The sequence below is a fragment of the Suricata suricatta genome, chromosome 2, assembly GCF_006229205.1.
Source record: "Suricata suricatta isolate VVHF042 chromosome 2, meerkat_22Aug2017_6uvM2_HiC, whole genome shotgun sequence".
Taxonomy (NCBI): domain Eukaryota; kingdom Metazoa; phylum Chordata; class Mammalia; order Carnivora; family Herpestidae; genus Suricata; species Suricata suricatta.
Window position 1 is genome coordinate 108,425,143 of NC_043701.1, and position 23,440 is coordinate 108,448,582.

The following is a 23,440-nucleotide window of genomic DNA, read 5'->3' on the forward strand; positions in this document are numbered from 1 at the left end:
GATCTCATGGTTTGCGGGATCGAGCCCCACACCGGGCTCTGTGCTGAAAGTACAGAACCTGCACAGGATTCTCCCTCTCCCTCTCTTTCTGCCCCTCCAATGCTTGTGCATGCATTCTCTCTCTCAAGATAAACTTTAAGGGGCGCCTAGGTGGCTCAGTCGGTTAAGCGTCCCACTTCAGCTCAGGTCATGATCCCATGGTTCGTGAGTTCAAGTCCTGCGTCGAGCTTCTGTGCTGACAGCTAGCTCAGCGCCTGGAACCTGTTTTTGGATTCTGTGTCTTCCTCTCTCTCTGACCCTCCCCTGCTTGTGCTGTCTCTCTCTGTCTCTCAAAAATAAATTAAAAAAAACACACAAAAAATTTAAAAAAAAAGATAAACTTCAAAGAATGGTACAGATCAAATAAAACCCTGAACCCCTTCATTTGACAGAATGCTTCTGTATATATACTTTCTATATTAACATTTAGTTTCTTTTCAAATCACTCCATAACCCAGACTTTCAGCCTCTCCACAAATTAAAAACCCTAGACAAAGGTGGAAAGAGGCATAGGGCTTATCACAGCAGAAGAGGGAGGAAGAACATTCCTCCAAAGGAAAAGAAAATGAAAATCAAAGCAGTGGGAGCAGTAGAAAAAGAGGAAGGTTGGGGAGGCATAATCATAAGCTTGCAATGACATTGTCCCCCCACCCCCACCCCTAGAGTCCCCTATCTCTGTTTCCTTCATAGCAAAACGTGAGATTTTCCTAGGGTCATGGTCTCTACTTCCTTGCCTCCCCCTCTCTCCTGAATCTGCTTTAGTCCAGCTTCTGCACCTCCACAGCTCACAGTGACTACTCTCAAAAAGGCCCCCAATGATTCCAGCACTGCCCAGCCAATGACAACTTTGCTGGCCTTTCAGCAGCATTTGGCACCGACGACCACTCTCCTCAACTCTTGGCATCCCATTGGTTTTCTTCATTTAAGGCTACTCCTCACATCTTGCTAGTTCTGTCTTCTCCCGCTCAGCCCTACTTCTAAAAGTTGGCTTGGCCCAGCTTTCCTTCTTTTGTGCCCACATTTCTTTCCTAGGTGATTTACTCTAGTACTGGAGCTTAACAACTGCTTGCAGTAACTACTGTACTATGGCCAGGACAAGGACTTAAATATTCTCTCTCTAGTCCTGCCATCTCCCCTGAGCTACACACTTACATATCCCACTGTCTACCTGGCATCACCACTTGGATGCCTACTAAGACATTTCACAAGTAACATGGTGAAAATAAAATGTCTGATCCTTCGTGTTCCCCAACCACAATGTTGCCTTTTCTAAGTCCTCCTCATTTCCCACGTCACCACCAAGTAGCCATCTGTTCCTGCTGAAAGCCTCCAAGTCATCTTAGTCCTCTTTGCTCCACCCACACCTAATCCATCAGCAAGCGCTGTGAACATGGACTGCTCTCCCTCTTCCTTGCAAGCACCCCAGTCAAGGCACTGTCACCGCCCACCCCCCAAGCCACAGTGACACTGTTTCCCTCTACCCCGCTGCCCCTCTAAGAGTCTGCTTTCTACACAGTGAACAGTGATCTTTAAGTACTGTGACTAGACCATGTCATTTCCCTGTCTAAAACTTTGAAACAGCTCTCCGTCTCACTTAGAATAAAATCTGACCTGCCATTCTTGCCTACAAGTCCACACGAGTTGGCCTCTGCCTACCTAGCTGATGTTTCCACCGCTGTCACCACAATGGTTTCCTTTCTGATCCCAAAAGGCACCAAGCATATCTACCCCCCTCCGCCTGAGTGCAGCTGTTCTCACCCTGGGGTGATTTTGCCCCCTAGAGGATACCTGAAAAATATCTCAAGACACTTACGGAACTTTTGGCGCACAGAACATTCCGCCCCTCCCCCGGCCCCCCCACCCCACCAAAACATACACAGCAAGTCTTACCCCGCCCAAAACGTCACTAGTTCCAATACTGTTCTCTCTGCCCAGGACTCTTTTATGGACTGAGCACCGTATCTCCCCCAAATTTCTATGCTGAAGCCCTAACTTGCAATGTGACCAAACGTGGAGAGAAGCAGTACATTTGCTGTTGGCTGAGAGCTCAGTCGCGGTACTGATACGGCAGCCCTGGCGGATGAAGAGAACGCTTTTCCCTCAGACTTGACTTCTCTGGCTTCCTCTGGTCATTCAGGTGTCAATGAAAACGTCCTGACCCTTTGTAACCTAACACAACCCATCCAATCTCTGCCTTCACGTCACTCTCTTCACAGTGCTGTTCACTATCTGAAATCTTATTGTTTTGTTTTTCTAAAAGCAGATTATCTACAAACTCCATGAAAATAAATATTGTGAACTGAGATAATTTTTTTCTTTAACTTCTTCTCCATTTTATATATGAGGAAATAAGGCAGAGCAATTAAAGAACTTGTCCAAAGACCCAGACATAAACTCACATCAATCTAACTGCAAGGTGATAACTGCAAGGCTTGTTTAAGTAAAGGAAGGTTAACACTTACTTTCTCTCTCTTTCTTCTTTAAACGCTTTCTCCTTCGATCAATGGAAGCTACTTCAGATTTTAATGACAGATAATGTTTTCTGATTTCCTGAAGTTTCTCTTGAAGAATTGTGATGCGTTCAGCACTTGTCATATTTTCCAAGTCCGCTGTGAATTTAAAACTTTCATCAGTATGTATTTTTAAACAAAATTTTATCATATAAAAGAAAGCATTTGGTGCGGTTGTAGAAAAAAGGTCAAGACAGATAAACTATAACCAAGGTTTGTGAACATTTGTTTCCCCAAGATTGTTTTCTCTAGCTGGAACATGAAAAGCTATGCCTATAGAAGGGCATCTGGCTGGCTCAGTCGGTGGAACATGTGACACTTGATCTCGGGGTTGTGGGGCTCTAGCCCCACTGCGTGTAGAGATTACTTAAAAAATATCCTTAAGGGTGCTGGGGCGGCTTAGTGGGTTAAGCATCCAACTCTTGATTTCGGCTCAGGTCATGATCCCAGAGTCATGGGATCAAGCCCCGAGTTGGGATCCATGCTGAGCATAGAGCCCTGCTTAAGATTTCTTTCTCTCTCTCCCTCTCTCCCCCTCCCCTATATGCTCATCATTCATACATGCTCTAGCTCTCCCTCTCTCAAAAATGTAAATAAAGAAAGAAAATAGGGACACCTGGGTGGCTCAGTTGGTTAAGCATCCAACTTTGGCCCAGGTCATAATCTCATGGTTTGTGAGTTCGAGCCCCACATCAGGCTCTGTGCTAACAGCTTGGAGCCTGGAGTCCACTTCAGATTCTGTGTCTCCCTCCCTCTCTGCCCTTCCCTCTCCCCTGCCTGTTCGTCCTCTGTCTCTCTCTCTCTCTCAAAAAAAAAAAAAATTAAATAAATAAACATAATTTGAAAAAAAGCTATGCCTATATATGATTGGTATATCATACATGATCCTGTGAATGAATGTATAGAATTAAAAATTTTATAAACTAAACATGACTGCTAAAAAGTCCTCATTCATATGCAGTATCACCACAATTTAGCACTAAAAATTATACTTGGAAAGACACCAAAATGTTAAAAATAGTAATTATTTTTAAATGTTAGGATGTCAGGACTGTGGATACATTTTTCTCTTTTGGTTTCTTTTTGTTCTTTTTTTTAGATTTTTATGAGTATGTGTAATGTTTTCTGTTTTTATTTTTTGAGTATGTATAACTTTTAAATTGTAGGAAAATTTTTAAAGGTTCTAAAAAAGCACTTTTCAATTTCCTAAGAATATCTCTATATGTGAGAAACTCTGGGATAATCTTTTTCAAAAAGTTCTTATACTGGAGATGTCTCATGTAAACAAAAGTACAGAGAAACTAATACAATGCAGTCCCATATATCACCGTCCAGCTTCCAGGATTAGCAATTATGGCAAATCTTGTCTCATTTATACCCCATCTGCTCCCACACCCAAGACCAGATTGTGTTAAAGCAAATTTCTAACATCATATCATAAATGTCTACCCAATGTTGATATCTGCCTGAATTGCCTTAAAATTTTTCTTTTAGCAAACTTGTTTATTCAAAGAAAGATCCAAATAAGCTCTCTACATTGCAACTTGTTATAATGTCTCAAGTTTGGTTACAGCCTCTTTTTCAGAGGTATTAGCCTCAAAATTACTAGGCTGAAGTTTTCTTCCTCTTAACTGTTGATTTACTATGTGTCACTTACACATCTGAAAACTCCATTTGTAAACTTTGGGTAGTCGATTACTGGGTTCCTTGAGATCAGCATCCTTATCACCATTCTTTCCGCATTTTCCCGGGGACTGTGTCCTGGCAGGAGATTTGGTACTGTGAGACTTCATTCCAGTAGATACTGATTTGACTGGCTGAGTCTTTGTTACACTTTCTCCAGCAGAAAGTTCTTCACTATCACTACTGTTTGCTGAAATAAAAATGGAAAGAAAAGCATTAGTAAAAAGAAAAGTAACAAAAAACTTGTCACAGATTTTAGGGAAAATTTTTAAATTAACTGCATGAATTTATTACTAAAGTAATACCTTGCTTTACAGACCCTGCCTAGAAACCTGGAAAATCATTATGTACAAATACAGAGCATCTCAGTTTAGAAAAACAAAACCAAAACCAAAAATTGCTTCTTACCTGAATTGCCAATAATAATTTTTTTTAAAAAACATTCAAACTAATCTTCTGTTATACCTGGTAAACTGTCAAATGTACCATAATTATGGGTTTGAATGGCTTTTTATTATATTAGGTTACTACATATAAAAAAGAACACAGCATCTTTTTAAGTGACTAACTGTAGCAACCTAATTTTCAGTTTGGGTTGTATACAGATCAGGTACATGTAACACTTTTCCTACTCCTCCAGCCACAAGCAAACAATGAAATATAATCATGAAATTTGTTTAAAAAACTTCTTTGGGAAAAAACTCCAAACTTCGATGTGTACAATGATTTTCTCCTTAGGTTAACTCCTACATCGTAGCTTGTGGACTAAAATAAACCACTAGTTATACTCTGGTAAATATATATTAACTATGAAGATATCACAAATCTGAAAAATAATTATGTTTGCTGATGAAAGCCTCAGTACTCAAACAGAAAGGCTTAACATTGACTGTTTAACCATGTGAATGAATAGATGATGGGATTGATATTTCCACAAATTACCTCTTTCTGGATATATCTTAGATTCCATGAGTTAGTTCAACTTTACTAAATTATTCTCAGAGAGTGGCTTCCTCATTCTGATTTGCCAAGCCTTAAAGCCAATAATTAAAATGAGAGAATAAAATTAACTGTAACTGCTATAGAACAGTTACAGAATACAATTAAATATACCCATTATAGTTCTAAATTATAGGAATACATTAGTTGACTCGTTGAAGAGGAGCTCTCTTAGGATATGTCATTAAATGGTAAAGTCTTGAAGACAAAAATACCATTGTGTAGTAACACTTTAAATATCCTATTGGTTATTCCAAATAACTGACGATCAATTTGGATATATTTATTGATTCTTTATCTACTATCAGCTACCCCCAAAAAAGCATAGTCGGGCTCTCAGAGCCAGACAAGATTTCTAGATAGGAAAGGTACACAGCAATTCCTTCCACTGTGGTGTTTTGAGGACGAAGAAACGCCACCACACTACACACATCTTACAAGGACCCCCGCCCAACCCCCCCACTGCTGCTCTGGAAGGCCTGGCAACTCCTAGCTACGCCACCCAAGGCTTGGCCCCACTCTGATGCAGTGGTCTGCCTCAGCCTGGCTTTCACGGCCTTGCTGAGCACAGCCGCCCGGGGCCCCGAGGGACGCCATATTCACCGCCTGGAAGTCATATGGGCTCGGCAGAACCTCGGGGAGCTGGCCGTATAACCCTTTTCTGCACTGAAGTGCAGCCAAGCCGGCCGATAGCAAAGGTCAGGCAGTGGAGGTGGCAGGAGTCTCCTGGAAGAGCAGCAGGAGGTCAGTGTGGGGCACCTGAAAAAAAATTCTTTACATATTTTCTGCTTCTCACTTTGTCTACAAAAGAGAGGTTAAATGTGCAGCTCTCAGGAGAAATACAGTATATAAGTTCCTGCTGGTCAGCAAACAGAGCCGTTACTGAAGTTAAATCTTTAGTACTGCTTATAGCTGCTCTTGGGACACAGAGGATTGGAACACAGAGCTTGGGGTACCAAAGATAAAAGTAACAGACTGGACTTGTTGGAAGAACAGCTTTAAAGCTATCTTGATTGTTCTCTTCCAGTCTGATTTTGCCTTGAAGAATTACAAAGCAATCAATTTCCCTGTAAAAAATTATATATAATTGAAGCATTTTCAACTATATGTGCTACATACAATGGCAAGTGAAAGGCCTGTGGGACATAAAACTAACAAAAGATGTTGAGTTTATAATACACTGGCTATTCTTTTAATAAAGGATTACCTGGCCATTCATCAGCAATCAATACCACTGCTGAATTAACACCAGACTGCTTAATCCTAGAATTTACCTAGGATCAGAAGACTTCCATGTGACTTGATGGTAGAGACAAAATCAAAATATTTAACTAACCCATATCCTGAATACCCCTTTCTTAATGGGGGGAAAAAACATATCCGCCATTATTTTTATGCATAAATAATTAGAGGTTTCACACTTACTGCCTTTTCCCTTTTTTTTGTTGTTTACCACTGTTGCTTTATGGCTTCGCTTCTGCTTTTTTGATGAACTTCCTCCTCCCTGAGATTCTTTCCCTCTTTTCTGACCTGTACAAGTTAGGATGGGAAAGAAATGATTAACACATTTTAGTAACACATTTTAGAAGCACAGAACAATTCTGAAACTATGCATGTTCTTTATGAGCTTTATAAATTATCATAGAAATTACTATAATTTTTAGAATAAATTTTCATTAATGAGCTGAATTACTGCACATAATAAAACCTGTTTTAAAAAAGGCAAATAAAGTATGCACATCCTTCTTAGAAATATTAGGTATATACTAAAAATAGTTGTCAATATAGGACCAGGAGTTTATGAGTCTAGCAACTCCAAAGACAGGTAAACACTGAAAATAAAAACTAAAATTTGTTAAAATTCAATAGAACCAAAATATTAAGATTTAATTACAGATGAAAATATTAATATAGTTTACATGATATTAACAATTTTAAAATATCATCATATTAATGGGATATATTTTAGTAGTAATTCACACTTATTTTACCAATTTATTTATCTCAAGAGTAACTTCACTGCCAAGGCACTGGTTAACACATATACCATTCACAAATCCAGCATAGTAATTCTATGAAGTATTTCATCTTCTTGGTAGGAAATTATCCTGAAACTTCATAAATGCCTCCCTTTTCTTCAAGGACTAGCCCACATCCTACATCTTCACTAAGACCTTCCGAGACGGCCATGCTTCATGGCTTGACAATTACTTAAAACTACAGTTTTGATACATTTTTCTCTATACTATTAAGTTGGTCCACAACAACTACTGTGTTTCTATGTATTTCTAATTACATGTATTGTCTATCAAACTATTTCCAGAGATTTATAAAGTCCCATTTCTGGGGCGCTGGGTTGGCTCAATCAGTTAAGTAGCCGACTTCAGCTCTGGTCATGATCTCACGATCCATGGGTTCGAGCCTCGCGTCAGGCTCTGTGCTGACAGCTCAGGGCCTGGAGCGTGCTTCGGATTCTGTGTCTCCCTCTCTCTCAGCCCCTCCTCTGCTTACTCTCTGTCTCTTAAAATAAAATAAAGACATAAAAAAAAAAGTCCCATTTCTATTCAGTACAATGTCAGATACTACAATGACATGATATAAATGTGATACAAATTATGCCATGTTTGCTACAAAAAAAAATTTCTTAGTCCTGTTACTGATAATATCAGTTTTGAGTATACAAGACATGGCTTCCTTGGTGAAAAATGGCCATTAACTGTTTTGTTTGCAACTTCCTAGACAGTTTTTTAATTACACCTTACTGAAAACTTCTCCCAAAGCTATTTTTACAATTTAAATGAAACATAAAGAAGGTGATTAAGATAATGACTATACTGAAGCACAGAATCTTAAAAATAATTGTCAGGTTTCTCCCTAAAAAAGTCTTAATTCTGAAGCTTTCAGCTGCAAGAAATAGAGTAATGGAAGCTACTGGATGTAAGTAAGAAAACGTAAGCTAACTGGAGGGAACTACTAAGTCCAAATTGTAAAACTTACATTTTTACTTTTGACACAATGAGAATTCTCTGGTATCAGTAGTAGACAAATTTCTTAAAATGAGGCCATTTGAAATAAGTGCTTAAGAATTTATTTCTAAAGAGAGATCAATTCTCTCTTTGCTTTGGTAAAGTAGATGGTCTCTGTTATTCTAAATTTGGGGGTATTTCTTTTTAAGGTTTTTTGTTTTTTTTTTTTTGAGAGGGACAGAGAGACAATGCTGTGTCAGCATAGAGCCTGACACAAGGGCTTAAACTCATGAACTGTGAGATCTTGACCTGAGCAGAAAAGTTGGGACACGTAACTGACTGAGTCACCTAAGCGTCCTGGGAGTATTTCTTAAGTGCACACTTTTAAACCTAGTCAAGAATAAGATTCAAAAGGGCGATGCTACCCTGAGTCTATCAGAAGACAAGCTACTGTATCCCTTTTTTATGGCACAAATTCTGTAGGTGTACCTGTGAGTGTGAAAACCCAAAGAAGATCCCAAATGAATTGCAACTATATCTTGTACTTAATATTTAGTTTTTAAAAAGAAATGTTTTAAGTCAAGATTTGTGTGACAATATTACATCAATTCTATCTCAGTAAAGTTGGATAAAGAAAACAAGGAAAAAAACATTTGTGTGAGAAAATTGGGAATTAACTCACCCGATCTATATCACATCTCTTTAAGCTTAGCTAAAAACCTAAAGCTAGCATAATAAAAACTGGTATGTCATGTAAAGTACATATCCTATCTTTTTGGTGAAAAAGGAGGCTTCAAAGCCAATGTCAGCCTATGTTCTATTCATTTAAAGACACCTGAATGAAGTGGTTTATATTGAAAAGTGAAGACAGAAGAACAGCTATCAAAATCAAAGGGCACTAATACTTTTAAAAGTACTAATTTGAATTTCCAATTCTAACAACTTCATGGAAAATCAAAAGAGTATTACTGTAGGTTAACATACACACTGGTCCTTTGATCTGGAAGCTATGCATCTAAGAAAGCATCAAATTCCTTTACAAATTCACACAAGTTAGTCAGGCTTGAAAATCAGTGTGACACCGTTGTCTGAGGAAAGCAGTGCCTGGACAGTTGGTTGCTCCAAACCCCTACATACAGTATTTGGTTAAGGGTGGAGGGGTCTGTCAATAAATCAGTATGTTCATGAGAAATCGCACATTTCAACTGCAAAAACGTTACAGAAATATACTGAAGCTGCTCATGCCACAGAGTCAACCACTGTATAAGGAATCTTCAAACAGGTTTGGATTTGGGCCTGGGGATGTCTCCAGCACATGCTCTAGTCCACTACAGAAGGTCACAGACAGCTCACGCACAGTACATGAAGTCCCTCCAGTCTCTGCAGTGCGTGGCTACCTGTCACTCAAAGTGCCCTTCCGGTTTCCACTCTCACCGCGCTCACGCAAGGACTTCCGTTCACCGCTTCCTGCTCTACAAGCGAGGGCGCAGCCCTGGGAAAGGAAAGAAGGGAGCTTGGAAACTATGGCCCCGTCTGCGCTTGCCCCTCACCTCTGTCAGGGTGCTCCGGCTCCGGCTGAGTGCTCCCGCTGGAGCTGCCGCTGGCGTCAAAGCCTGCCGGCGAGCTGGTCCCCTCCGACTGCAGGTCCTGCAGCTCCCCCGCGACGCTGTCCACCTCGATTGTGCTATCCGTCTCACTCTTGATGCTTCGAACCTCTTCTTGGTTTGGGGCCAGAGGCTCCGACACCGTCACCGAAGACTGCTGCCGCCCGGCTTCCGTGACCGTGACTGAGGAAGGCGACTCGGGGGTGGTGGGAGGGGTATTGAGCACGGAATTGCTGCCACTACTGGGAAATTCTGCTTTTTTGTCAGCGGCCTCTACTGGCTTCTCCTCGGCGGGCCTGCCATGGGCGCCAGGCGGCGGCAGGGCTTCCAGCTCGGCGCCAGGGGGGCAGCCCTCCTCCTCGGCCACCGGCTGCAGTGGCCCCTCTGCGGACCCCTCCTCGGGGGCGGGATGGGGCGGTGAGGCAGCCGCCTCCGTGTCCGAGTCCGAAAACAGCTCCTTCAGGGTTTTCTTGGGCCACTGTCCCTGGATGCTAGACCACACGTCCTTCCGGTCTTTAGCTCTGCTGTTCTGAAGTCTCTCATCAGAGTTATTTAAAAGTTTTATCCTTTTTTCTGCCACTTCCGAAAACCCTGAATAGAAACCAGTTGTCCGTAGAGATTTTCGCTTCTCCTCCAAACCATTGTATTTCTTCGTTGGTGTCATCTTTGTTTTCGATTTTTCTTCCTCCTCTTCATCTGAAGAGCTGTTGCTACTGTTTTCTATGCAAAGTGATTCTTTGTTCTTGGCCTTCTCTTCCTTTTTGCCAGGTGATCCAGTTTTTAAACACTCCTCTGTATTGCAATACCTTCTTTTACCACGTTTTACTTGTGGCTTTGAAGACTTCTCTGCAGTGTCCTTCTTAATATCCTTTCTCTTTTTTGTGATTTCATCTTCTTCTTCATAATCCGTATCTTCAGATAATCCTTCCATATCTTTTCTTAATCTTTCTGGAGATTTTGACAATGGTTTGGATATCACCAAATCGGCATGGACTTTGTTTTCTTCTAGCAAAGATGAACTGTTCTGTTCCTCTTTTGCAATAAGATCGTTTCTGGCATGGGTCAAATGATCCATTTTAGATTCCTCTTTGCCACTGTTATCTATGCCTTGAGCACCTGTCTCATCCTCCTGCTCACTGTCTTCAGCAGAACTTTCAGAGGCTAGAAAAGAAGAACCGAGGAGTATAAGGACACCAGCAATGTCTTCCCTGTGTATGGCACTTCATATACATATATATATACACACACATGTATATATACAGTAACCCCTATGTTTGCAGCCCTCTTGGGTTGCTGGGTTTTATCCCCATTTTGCAGGTGAGGACACTAAGCTTTGGAGATTTAGGACACTCCCTTAACAACGGTAACTTTTTTTTAAGGTAACCTTCATGCCCAGCCTGAGCTTGAACTCATGACCCTGAGATTGAGACCTTAGCTGAGATCAAGAGTTGGCACCCAGGCACCCCATGATGGTGATGTTTTATATTGTGACAGTGGTTGCAGTTACACTATGGTATACTTTTGCCAAAACACATCAAATTGTAAGCATAAAAGTTGTGAATTTTATTGTTTGTTAATTATACCTCAATAAAGCTGATTATAAAAAAGAAAATCCTCCAAATTTACGAGTAGAAAATAGTACAGTCAGGATGTATATATTCCCAGGTTATTCTAACTTCAAAGTCTGTATTCTTATGAAATTGTAAGTTTCATTTTTAATGTAGCAATGATTATTCAAAGATTTGTGAACAATGGATTTCCACAATGTTTTTTGTTTTGCTTTTGTTTGGTTTTTTGGGGTTTTTTTGAGAGAGAGAGAGAGAGAGAGAGAGAGAAGACAAGTGGGGCAGAGAGGCGGGGGTGGGGCAAGAGGAGGAGAGGAGGAGGTGGGGAGGGAGAGAGAGAGAGAGAGTGAATGAATGAATGAATGAATGAATATCTCAAGCAGGCTCCACGCCCAGCACAGAGCCCAAGGCAGGGCTTGATCTCATGACCCTGGGATCATGACCTAAGCAGAAATCAAGAATTAGATGTTTAGCTGACTGAACTACCCAGGTGCCCTGTTTTCTACACTGTTCTGAAGAACAGACACAATTAGCTTAAGTAACTGATACTTTATATGAAAATATTTACAGAACTTATTTCTTAAAAGTACATTTCTCTCTATCCATCTCTCTCCCGAAGACCATCTCTCTGCTCCATTTAGTTGGTGGCTCTCTGGGTCTGTTCTAACAGCTATCATCTTAGAAATTCCCTTCATCCCTTTTTCTTTTTTAAATTTATTTATTCTGAGAGAGAGAGCACACACACTCATGGGAGAGGCAGTGAGAGAGAACCCCTAGCACACTGTGCTGTCAGCACAGAGCCTGATGCTAGGCTCTATCTACCCCATGAACTCTGAGATCATGATCTGAGCCAAAATCAAGAATCAGAGGCTTAACCGACTGAACCACCCAGGCACTCCGCCTTCATTGCTTTCATTTGATGAAGGCCCACAGGCAAGTGAATTGCCCATCTTCCTCCTTCTTGGTTTATTCCCAGATTGTCTTGGAGCACATCATCTCGTCCTTTCCTTAAAAGGCACACAGGAGATAAATATTCTTTGTCCAAATGTCCAAATATATCTTTACCCTCAAATTTCATTGTTTTATGGATAGTATACTAGGTACAGAATTCCAATTTGAAAATTATTTTCCTTCAAAAATTTGAAGGGACTGTCCCTTGCCTTAGAGTGTTAAAAACACTACTTTCATTTATCACCTCAACCATAGTGGTCGTTTTTTATTCCTGGTATTTTTAATTTCATAATAGCGTACTGTGGTGTGGCTCTTTTCTCACTAATTTATCAGGTACTGGGTAGGTTCTTTCAATTTAAAGATTCATGTCTATCAGTTCTGAAGATTTTTCTTCTTTTAGTTACTTGTTTATTTCTCTGTCCACCCAAGGACTACTCTAGGATGATCCCAGTGGCTGATAAGTATATGGCAGAGTGGAGAGGAAAACACACCACCATATATACAGCATTCTCTAAGAAAGACAGAACAGCACTCTACATAATACAGCACTAAGAAATGAGGTACAAATCAATAAATTAATAACATGGTTGTGAGACAGTTCATAAGAAAACCCTAGTTTTCTTATGTTGTTTGGGGGTTTTCTTATGTTGTTCAGTTTTTCAAAATCTAATTGCTTTTTAGTTACTTATAACTAGGCATGCTGTTTCCATGGCTGCGTGATTCCTCAAGCTGATTCTAGAGGCAATGCTGGTGTCGCTCTCCCCATTGCGAAAAACAAAGATATATACGCGAGTATTCTCAAGCAACAATGGTATGTACACAGTTACTTGTTCATTTCTTCCCCTCTGATTTCACTATTCACTATCTATTATACTCATCTTCTAACATTTCCATCACTGCTTTCTTAAATTTTCTCGAAGTTTCCCTTGACTCCAAATTGTGTTTTACTGAATTTTAATTTCAATGTTTAATTCTAAGTGTTTCTTGTTCTTTATTACTTTATCGCTGTATCCTGTTCTCATTTCAGATGCTTATGGGTTCTCTGAGATTAATAATAACCAGACACAATTAATATGTTTGTTACCTTCATTATCTCTCTCCTCAAGGGTCACTCCTCTTGTTTTAGTTTCCACACTTTATGTGGGAGCCCTCCTTGACTGTTCACACTGAAGGATGACCTAGTAAAACCTAAGATTGTGTTGGTAGGGTTTATTAAAGGAAAAGCTTTCCATTAGGTACTTCATCAGGGATCTAGTGTGAGGGGAATCTCTAGTGCCAAAATGTGGAAGATTACTCTCTAGAGATATTCAATTTCTCCACAGAATTCCAACCATCACCCACTCTCTTATTCTGTTCCCAGCTCACGGCAGGGAAGAGACTCCTAGCTATCTGTGTTCTACACTTATGGGTGGCCTCAATTCTTATTTATATATATGTACATATACATACACATATGCATTCATAGCAACAATCATTTTTTAACTGGAAATAACCTAAAAGGCCTTAAATTTGATCTATGACCAAATCAAAAATAAAACAAAATTCACCACAGAAAAAATATAAAGAAAAGAATATGTGAAATGTTACACATATGCCATTTGTGATGGCCATCGAATTTTGTGTAAGAGGAAAAATAATCTACCTTTTTTAAAATCAAAAACTAATTTAAAAATTGTGATACAGCTATTTAATAGTATAAATTTGCTGATATGAAAAGATTTATCAGGGGTGCCTGTATGGCTCAGTCAGTTGAGCGTCCAACTTTGGCTCAGGTCATGATCTCATGGTTTGTGGTTTCAAGCCCCACATTGGGCTCTGTGCTGACAGCTCAGAGCTCAGAACTCGCAGTGGATTCTGTGCTCTGTCTCTCTCTGCCCCTCCCCCACTTGTGTTCTGTCTCCCAAAAATAAACATTTAAAAATATTAAAATATTCTCCTTAGACTGAAAAAAAAAAGATTTATGAGTTATATATACTATGCCAAGCCCCCCCCAAAAGGTGGGGTTTGTAGTGTTAATGATCCCATTTATAAAAATACCATACTGTGTATCTGTGCATATATATATGTACATATGTTTATATATATATGTTTGGGGATATGTACTTAATGTATATTAAAAATTATACATTGTAATATATACATATCATACATGTGGTATGTTAACACAATTTCTGAGACAATATTCCAACAAAAATAGGGACAATAGGAGAGAACAGCAACAGAATGTGTAAGCCAAAAAGCAGATGGATAAGAGTAAACAGACCCAAGGAAGTCAACCCTTTTCTCAAGCCAGCAGTGAGTAGAACTGAGAATAAACCCAATTCTCCATAGACTCTTAATAAAGATTAGCGGAAGCAAGTACGTGTGAAAATGAAAAGTGGAGGAGGCAGCCTATCATATTGAGCATTAAGTGGACATTATCAAAAAGCATTTAGATCCCTAGCTCCTCATCCCTGCCACAGGCTGTTACGTGACTACTCTTCTGAAGGTTCATTTTCTGAAGATGGTAAAGACAGGATTTGTGGCCTAGGCAATGGTAAGAACTAATGAAGGCACAGGTACAGACGTGATGCTGAACTCAGTGGGATCAGTGAACTAAAAATGCTAGGAATTTCCCCTCCTTCCTTCCCTAATCCTCAACTGGAACCTAAAAACTAGAAGCCATTCTCTTACCCTCCCAGTCAAGGCTGAAGACCCTTCTCTCTGGAATGCAACTGGACTAAGAAAAAGACCTAAAGATATGACAGCAGTCCTCTCCAAAAAATAGCCCTCCCAGATTACCTTATAGTGAAATTAACTGCAAGTCCCAAACCATGTGCTCAAGATTCCTAATCAGGAGAAGACAGCCAAGGAAAAAGTCCTTCATAGGGAAGAGATCAAAACAATAAAGCAGGAAAAAGCAAACTGGAAGTAACTAACTGCAAAATAACAAAAATTTTACAATATCTTTTGGAAAGAGCAAAATCAGAAAGGTTAAGATCCTATACCCATCTTAAAAGAAGAGAATGGTATGAAAACATGTAGAAAATAAAGAGCTATTGAAAATTAAAAATATTACAGCTGTCACTATGCATTACAACAGTAAATTAAATAGTTTTTAAAAGGATAAGATGGCACCTGGGTGGCTTATTAGTAGGCTGAGCATTCAACATTGGCTCACGTCATGATCTCACGTTTCATGAGTTCATCGGGCTGTGCGCTGACAGTGCAGAGCCTACTTGGGATTCTCTCTCCCCTTCTCTCTGCCCCTCCCCTGTGTGCTTGCAAGCTCACTCGCTCACTCTCTCTCTCTGAAAATAAGTAAACTTAAAAAAACACAAAAAGACAATTGAACAGTGCTAATAAAATACTGAAGGAAAAACATTCAACTCTGCTAAACCATGCACAGAATAAAGATATTCTCAGACACACACTGTCCCTAAAAATTTGCCCTCCTTCTCACTCGTTCTTAAAAAGTTACCAGAGGCTTTGCTCTACCACAAGAGTATGCCAACAAGTAAAACAGACATGAGATGCCAGAACAAAGGAATTTCAAGGGCTACTCTGAAGAGTGATCCCTAGAACAAAATCTCCCCAGGAAGTGATCTATGTACCAGATGCAGAAGGGAAAAAAAAACCAGTCCATACTAACACAATGTCATTTTCAAAGAAATAGCAAGGAGCACCATCACTCAGATGCCTGCTGCCACCATACCATCTGAACAAGTTTAAATAGATTTAGGGGGTGCCTGGGTGGCTCAGTCGGTTAAGCCTCCGACTTTGGCTCAGGTCAGATCTCACGTTCGTGGGTTCGAGCCCCGCATCAGGCTCTGTGCTGACAGCTAGCTCAGAGCCTGGAGCCTGTTTCAGATTCTGTGTCTCCTTCTCTCTCTGCCCCTCCCCCTCTCATGCTCTGTCTCTCCTGTATCAAAAATTAATAAAACATTAAAAAAAATTAAAAATAAATAAATAAAAATAAATAGATTTAGTTGTTTCAACCATGCATTGAAGAAACTCCAGCTCTCCCCTCTATGTCTTGCAAGGTGTTACCCGGATCAGTGGGTTACCACCATTTTACCCAGCAGAAACTCTTTGCTCCTGACTCCACCTGAAAGCTAGAGGTTCATTTGGTAAAGCCTAGAATCAAAGCACAGAGCGGCTTACTGCCCCCCTACTCCTGTTTGTCCTGATTGTGGGGAGCCCTGATGTTTCCCAGAACCCCCTTCTGACCCTGCCCCATCGAATTCCCTCACAGATGCTTCTCCAAACTCTCAGAGCTGCTGAATATGAAATGAGAGTATGACCTACAGACTCTGTCCAACATTCTCTGGGAGCCTTCACAGCAAGGCTTGTGCTTCCCACTCTGTTCTTTAAAAATTAGTCTGCTCTTTAGAAATACATATTTAATATATACATATATGTTTATTCAAAACAAAAGTTAAGGAATGATCACACTAAAATCAGGATATTAATTACTTCTAGGGCAGAAATGCAAAATTCTTTTAAATAAATACAATTTGTTTATTACAATGGTAGACACATCAACATTCATAATCATACTATCCTTTAGTTATACTTCATTTGGCCTCAGAGATTAATAGCAATAATGCCATCATAAAAGAGATCATAATAGATACAATCAATCAAGATAAATGAAATCTGGTATTCTTAACAAAAAATTCACTATAAAAAAAAATTCACTATAATGTTAGACATTACATAACACAAACCATGCAATACGTGGCAACAGAAAGAATTGTACCTGAGAAGAAAACCACAGTGTACTGTGGGGTGGACAGTAAATTGTAACTAAAATTTAATGATGCCTTTAAATCTACTAATAACAGAAGTACCTCCAAGCCTCAATCAATGGCTGATTTTATTTCAAGTAATAACAGGCAACAAAATTCTGGTCCAATTAAAAAACAGTAAATTGCCTATAGAGACTTTGATTCATAACAACTAAAAACACATTGTTGCATGCAACAGGTTATTTGTTAGGTTTACCTTGAAGTCCATTGAGGATAGAAGTAATTTCTATGGATTTAATATGAGCTGTATCAGAGTTTTTGGCATCAGTAAGATCTAGTTTGGATACCATTTCAGGAGATGGATTTGTCTGAAAAGGTGGTTTTGACAAGCGCCGAAGTTTACAGTTTTTTGGAGAGTATTTTTCATCTTTGTCTTTTTCTTTGTCTAATTTATTCTAGGTTAAGAAAAAAAAGTATCTCATGTTAGCCACAGTTTATCTTGAGGTATTTAATGTAACAATGCTAATGCCCATTTTAAAGTCAAAGTTGTGTTATGTTGTAAAATATGAAAAGAAAGAATATAGAAGCTCCTCTAAACAGATTTTTTTCCCCAAAAAATACTGCTGGATGAGCAAAAAGTTTTTGTCTAATATTTACATTTTAATAGTGGAAGTAAGCCAGAAATCTCATAAACAACTCAGACTAACAAACCTCAGACTGCTAATAACTGGTGTCACAAATTCTTCAAATCAATAGGCTTAAATATTCCTTAAAAAAATTTCAACCTGGTAGTTTTAAAACTTGTACCATTTTCAATATAAAAAGTGGCCTGGGAATGACAAAATTCCAAACATCTTCATTTAATTGACAACTGGGAACAACTCTACAAAGATCTGTTGTGAAGTTAACTTGGAAACAACATACCTGCTCATTGATAAATTAACATTTCTGGAAAAAATGGGACATTTTCTCAAATTGTCTGTTTATAAGTAAGATGAGCAGAGGCTAACTAATAGTTCCTGGAAACTATTTTTTAAATTTGGTTTTAAAATAAATTATAGAACAAAATCACATTTAGACAAGCTTCCTAAATGAAGATGGAGAGCATGATGGAGCAGTAAACAACTCTGAAATCCTGTTATACAGGTCAGACCACAGACTCTCAGTGACGATTTTCACACTTCTCCCAAAGACGGTACATGACAGAAGAGGATTCATTACATTAACATGCTTTGCGGTAATGGTTCTCCAAGGGTGGTCCCTGAACCAGCACCTTGAGTTGCAGCTACTGGGTTGCTATATCAAAACCTGAGAAGCAGACCCATTTTTACAGCAAGAAAAGAGTAACCACTTTGGGGGAAAAGCTTGCACTATTTGGGGCCAGTAACAGGAAAATAACAGCTCTTTATTGTGAATATAAAGAATGAATTGCAAAGAACCACCACATACTTCAACTATATGTTATCATTCAAAGTATAAAAAGGCCATTAAAAGGATAAATATTTTAAAACCTATTTAAAGGTTGACTTTCCAACAAAACACTTAAAAGATTTAGTCTTAAAATACATAAATCTATCATACATAAAAGTAACAATTTCCATACAAGCTCATTAACAGAGCCCCCATGGTCCATCCTGTGTGGCTTGCAGGGTCCTATGAACGCACCCTAAGCTACTGCTAATTCGGTCAGCTAAAGATGAAGAGAAAAAGAGGAGGTACAGATAGGCTCTCCTCTGCCTTCAGATACCTTCTTTTCTTCCTCTGAATAGTTTACAGCCCTCGCACTAAGCCAGGCTCCCAGTCATACTGTTTTGTGGCTCCTAGCTGGAGATGGGAGGGGCAAAAAGGGACTGAAATAAGTGAAATCTGGCTGGGTGGCCTTACGTGATGTCAGAACTACAAAAGCCTCATTTAGTACTGTTTCCAAAATAACTTTCCATAAGGTAACAATACTGACTATACCCAAATCAAGCATTTGATAAATTCACTATTTTAAGAAAGTATTTCCATTTCGATTAACACTGATGCACACACACTGAAGGCATCATTTCAGAGGAAAATTTATTTAATTAACACCTATCACGTAGGAAAAAAAGTACCTTTAGCAAAATAAGCACTTACCTTTATTTTCTTCCGATGTTTTATCTTTGGCACATTTTTATCAGCAGGTCTTACTATTTTATCTGCTTTAATCCACTCATCATATCTAAAATGAAAAGAAATTGATATAAATATGCAAAACATCACAGAACTATGCCATATTAAAGAAAAATTCATAAATAGAATCATAACATTTTACAACAGGAAAGGACCTTGGAGACCACTTAGTTCAACTTCCTGGTTCAATGAATAAAGCTACCAAGGCCCAGAAAGAGAGATCAAGTGATCTGCCCAAGGATATAATGTCAGCTACTGGCTGAGCCAAGATCAGAAAGACCCCTCTTGAGGTCTAAACTGGCACTCCTAACTCTCTACACCAAAGAGAAACCAAAATGGTTTGTAAAGAAACCACAACATTTTCTAGGTGTTTTTGTTTTGTTTTTAGACAGCAAGTGGACAGATCTGTTCTTGGTTTTTTTTCTAGACACATCAGGAAGCCAGGGTAATATGCTCTAAATGACATCATGTGGTAGAAGAGCTTAATATTGTAACTTACGGACGATGCAAAATCACCTAGAAAAAAAAATACCTTCTCATAAAACACTAGGAAAGCATTACTCAGCCAAGTTTTTCAGTATTCTGAGATGCTTCTTCCTACAAGGACAGTCAGCTAAGAGTCAACAGCTCTGATGGCCTGTCCACTCAACACTGACACACTGCGTGAGTTTCACAGGATGTAACTTCCTACTGACTGGAACACAGCTATTAGTTTTAAACAAAAAAGAACGGCAATTTACTTTTGTAAAAACTCAGCTAGAAAGAAGAAACATTAAAAACAAATTAACCTCTTTTTATGTTCAAAAGTTATATACGTTTATCATGGAAAACTCTTGACATTTTTAACTAGAACATGAACAACTGAAAATGAGCTTTTAAATTAAAATGTCCTCATAATTAGAGGCACTAAGTCAGGAAGTAAATGACTTGGGCCATTACTTGACTAATAAATTTTATCCTGCTCTAGAGCCGGCCTGGAAAGTGTGCCTGCGACCACTCCTAAGCAGAGACACTGCTGGCTGTGGTCAAGCTGAGGCTACAACCCCACGCAAGGATGACGTCTGTGTCTGCGGGAAGCTGTTGAGGGCCAAAATAATTAGAGGAATAACAAAGTGAGTTCCAGAAAAGTCTTTACATAATCCCTGCTGGCTGGTTATGTGGCCCTGGCCAAGCCATTCTCAACATCAGACTTCATGGAATCTGTATCAAATAAGACTGTATTAAAAAAATGAGACTGCATATCACAGTTTTTGAGAATCAAATATATGATAAGTACTTTGAAAGTTTTTAAAACAAGTATTATTATTCTACTTAACACACTCCTTTTGGTATTTATACTGGCAGAGCAGCACCTACCTAAATATTTTCTGTACTTTCAACTTGCCCAGGAATACTGAAAATTGCATTATGCTTGAGATGAAAGTAATTTAGCTCCTCCCAAAATTTGAATGAAGGTGGAAAATGAACAGAAAATATCTCTGCCCTCAGTAAAGTTGAATGTAAACTCCCAGAAGTTACTCTGATTTGAATATAGTTATGGAAGTCATTGCTTTGTACTTTGTTTAAAAGAAAATAAAACAGCTTTCTGTCTTCTTGTGAGATAACTAAAGGTAGTTCACGATAGTTCTACATAATACCACGTGTGCTAAGCAAAGATATAGCAGTTTGAGCTTTCTTAAGTGAAGACGCGCTGTTATGCAGTTAGGTGTGCAGTACAGACATTTTTAATTAACGCCAGTAAAAACACTACGCTACTCAACCTGAGTTTTTGACATGAATTATATTTCAAATTAGGGCAAAATAGGAGCTTTCAATTTAGGATCACCACCATGCTACTGTATATTTGTATATGTTACATGGAGTACCAAATACATCAAACAAGCAAAACGAAAAACAAAACAAAAAAACCAACAACACAACCAGTTATTGTCTCCATAGTTAAAATGTTCACTGTGAAAGAGGAAGATTTTCTTTATGACTCAGAGATAAAGGATGTTACTTAAATTCTCTTAGGAAAAGGGCAGAAGAAACACATACATAAACAAAACAAAGGCTACCCCCTTGCACAGGCTGGTGCCCACTGCGTAAGCCCCATCAGTTTACAGATGCTATCTGGTAAATCACTTTCCCCTCCAGCCAATTACAAAGAGTAAGGCTGCTATAATAGGACTGGCTATCAGAAGAATTTAAGGTCGTGAGTTTGGTATGGAAAGACTGTTGGGCCAGGCAGAAAACAAAAAAAATTCTGGAATTAGATAAAACAAACTGCACACACTTCTAAAATATCTGAACCATAGTAATTAAACACTATGGTCTTACTATTTTGGATGACAGTTTTAAGATAATGAGTATTCTGTATGGCTTTAGGATATGCCTTGGAAAATTCTTAGGTACGCTTCCTATTGAAGTAATTCCATGGTAACTCATAGTCCTGTAAGTATTAGCTAATATCATTTCTCCTCCATTATTTGCCTCTTTCTGTTCTACTTTCTCGTGCTTTTTATCTGCTCAGGCATTTCCCTCTTCTGACACTATTCTTGTAGATATTTTCTTTTCTCCCCCAGATTTATTCTCTATTTTTATAAAATGCAGTGACACATTATTATTGCTATTATAATTAACAGCCTCGAGAACTAGATCATGCCTTAAAAAAAATCAATGAATTTATTTCACAAAAAGCTCCGACCATGGAAGAAAACGGACTTTGCAAGCAATAGGCTTGCAAGAAAAGCACTCAGTAGGGAGTTAGAGAAAAATGGTAAGGGACAGCCTCTTAAGATATGCCAGTCAATACCAGAATAATGGTTGAGGGCAAGCCAGGTCCCATTCAGAGAAAGCACAGAAAAGAGTAACAGGCCAGCATTAGGAAAAGCCGCATTCAGGGATTTTGGTTAAGGGATTGCTTTCAAATTCCAAAGCCCATACCAAATGGAAGCTGAGATTGCAGACATAAACATTAACCCAGACCAATCCTTCAAAACTTAACGACGCTCTAAATAGCACTTCAGTGGATTGATTAATCATACATGGGAAAAAATATCAGACAAAAACTTAGCATTATATTTTAAAAATAAGAAATGTTCCTTCCCTTTACGTAATCACTCAGAATGTCATTCAAGTGTTCCGTTTCCCACACAAAGGACTTTCAAAGAATAGGAAGGAGAGATACATAAAGTCATGTGGGAGAAAAAACAAAAAACAGTGCCAAAGAAGCAAAACAAAACAAAACAAAAAACCCCACATTTCCTACAGACACTAACTTATGTAAGAAAGAGGCCAACTCAATTTTTATTTTACTAGTGCCAGTTCATTTAAATAAAGGAGGTAATATTAGTGGGTCCAGACTCTGATTCCATATCAAACACCAAGAATAAAGACTTGAATGAAGAGCATATAGTTCAGAACTACAAGAAGGTGATGCTGTTTATTCAATGTAAACTTTGCCTTTTAATATAGTATATTTAATATATATTAAAAAGAGATGCCACATTTGCTATATGCGTAATAAGAAAGCCAATGAAGAGAGAAAAAGAGAAAATTCAGCTCAAATTCAAGCATCTTGAATACCATAAAAACTGTAATTACTAGAAGGGGCAAAGAGCAGCAAACTGCAGCTAAGAAACAGAAGACTGTAAAATAGGTCTCAATTTCTCCTTAAGGTACTGTACAAATCAAGTAAGATAGCCATGCATCCCTCAAAATATATTCATAAGGAACAGAAGAATCTTAGTAACTAAAGTGAAGTATTTTTTTAATTGAAAATGTTTCTGGTCCTTTTCTCAGACATCCTCAAATCCACAGACATGCCGTCCTTCCCTTGGCTACAATGGTCTAGGGCTCTCCAATACTCTTGATTCTGCTTTAAGTGGCACAGAGGGAATCAAGAGTGCGTATTTTGATGGGGTCTCTCCACTGCACAGGAAGAGCAGTACTTAACAGATAGCTAGGGTAACAGACCTTCAGAGAAACCACTTTTATCATTAAATACCTAGTCTTCTCTTCAAGGTTGGTTGGCCTGCAGCCGTCAGCTATTATGTTTAGGGACACTGTGGTTTGAGAACCGGGAGAGAAACGAGGCTAAGCAGTGGGCCTCCAAACAAAGTGACTTGAAGCTTTGGATCCAAACAACAGAATCCTAGGAGAATGTGAAGCAAATCAATAGTCTGCATTCTCGATACAAATGTCCTGCCTTTAATGAGACATTACCTTTAGAAATTAGGATGACAAGATAGTAAC

The 23,440-nt window shown here is 38.9% G+C and overlaps 1 protein-coding gene across 7 annotated transcripts in view; it reads right to left on the bottom strand.

Moving 5' to 3' along the window:
- The window catches only part of ARID4B (AT-rich interaction domain 4B), a 147,295-nt gene that overhangs the window by 7,690 nt on the left and 116,165 nt on the right, over nucleotides 1–23,440 (bottom strand). For 5 of the 7 annotated variants that reach the window (XM_029931524.1, XM_029931498.1, XM_029931506.1 and 2 more), the window contains 6 exons: nucleotides 19,169–19,253; nucleotides 17,304–17,502; nucleotides 9,748–10,962; nucleotides 6,657–6,761; nucleotides 4,207–4,422; nucleotides 2,502–2,648 (listed from right to left, as the gene is read on the bottom strand). In XM_029931524.1, coding sequence (XP_029787384.1) covers nucleotides 2,502–2,648; nucleotides 4,207–4,422; nucleotides 6,657–6,761; nucleotides 9,748–10,962; nucleotides 17,304–17,502; nucleotides 19,169–19,253 — 1,967 coding nt within the window. Of the gene's footprint in view, nucleotides 1–2,501; nucleotides 2,649–4,206; nucleotides 4,423–5,834; nucleotides 5,991–6,656; nucleotides 6,762–9,747; nucleotides 10,963–17,303; nucleotides 17,503–19,168; nucleotides 19,254–23,440 lie in introns of those variants that run through there. The other 2 variants (XM_029931511.1, XM_029931517.1) reach the window with 2 other exon arrangements.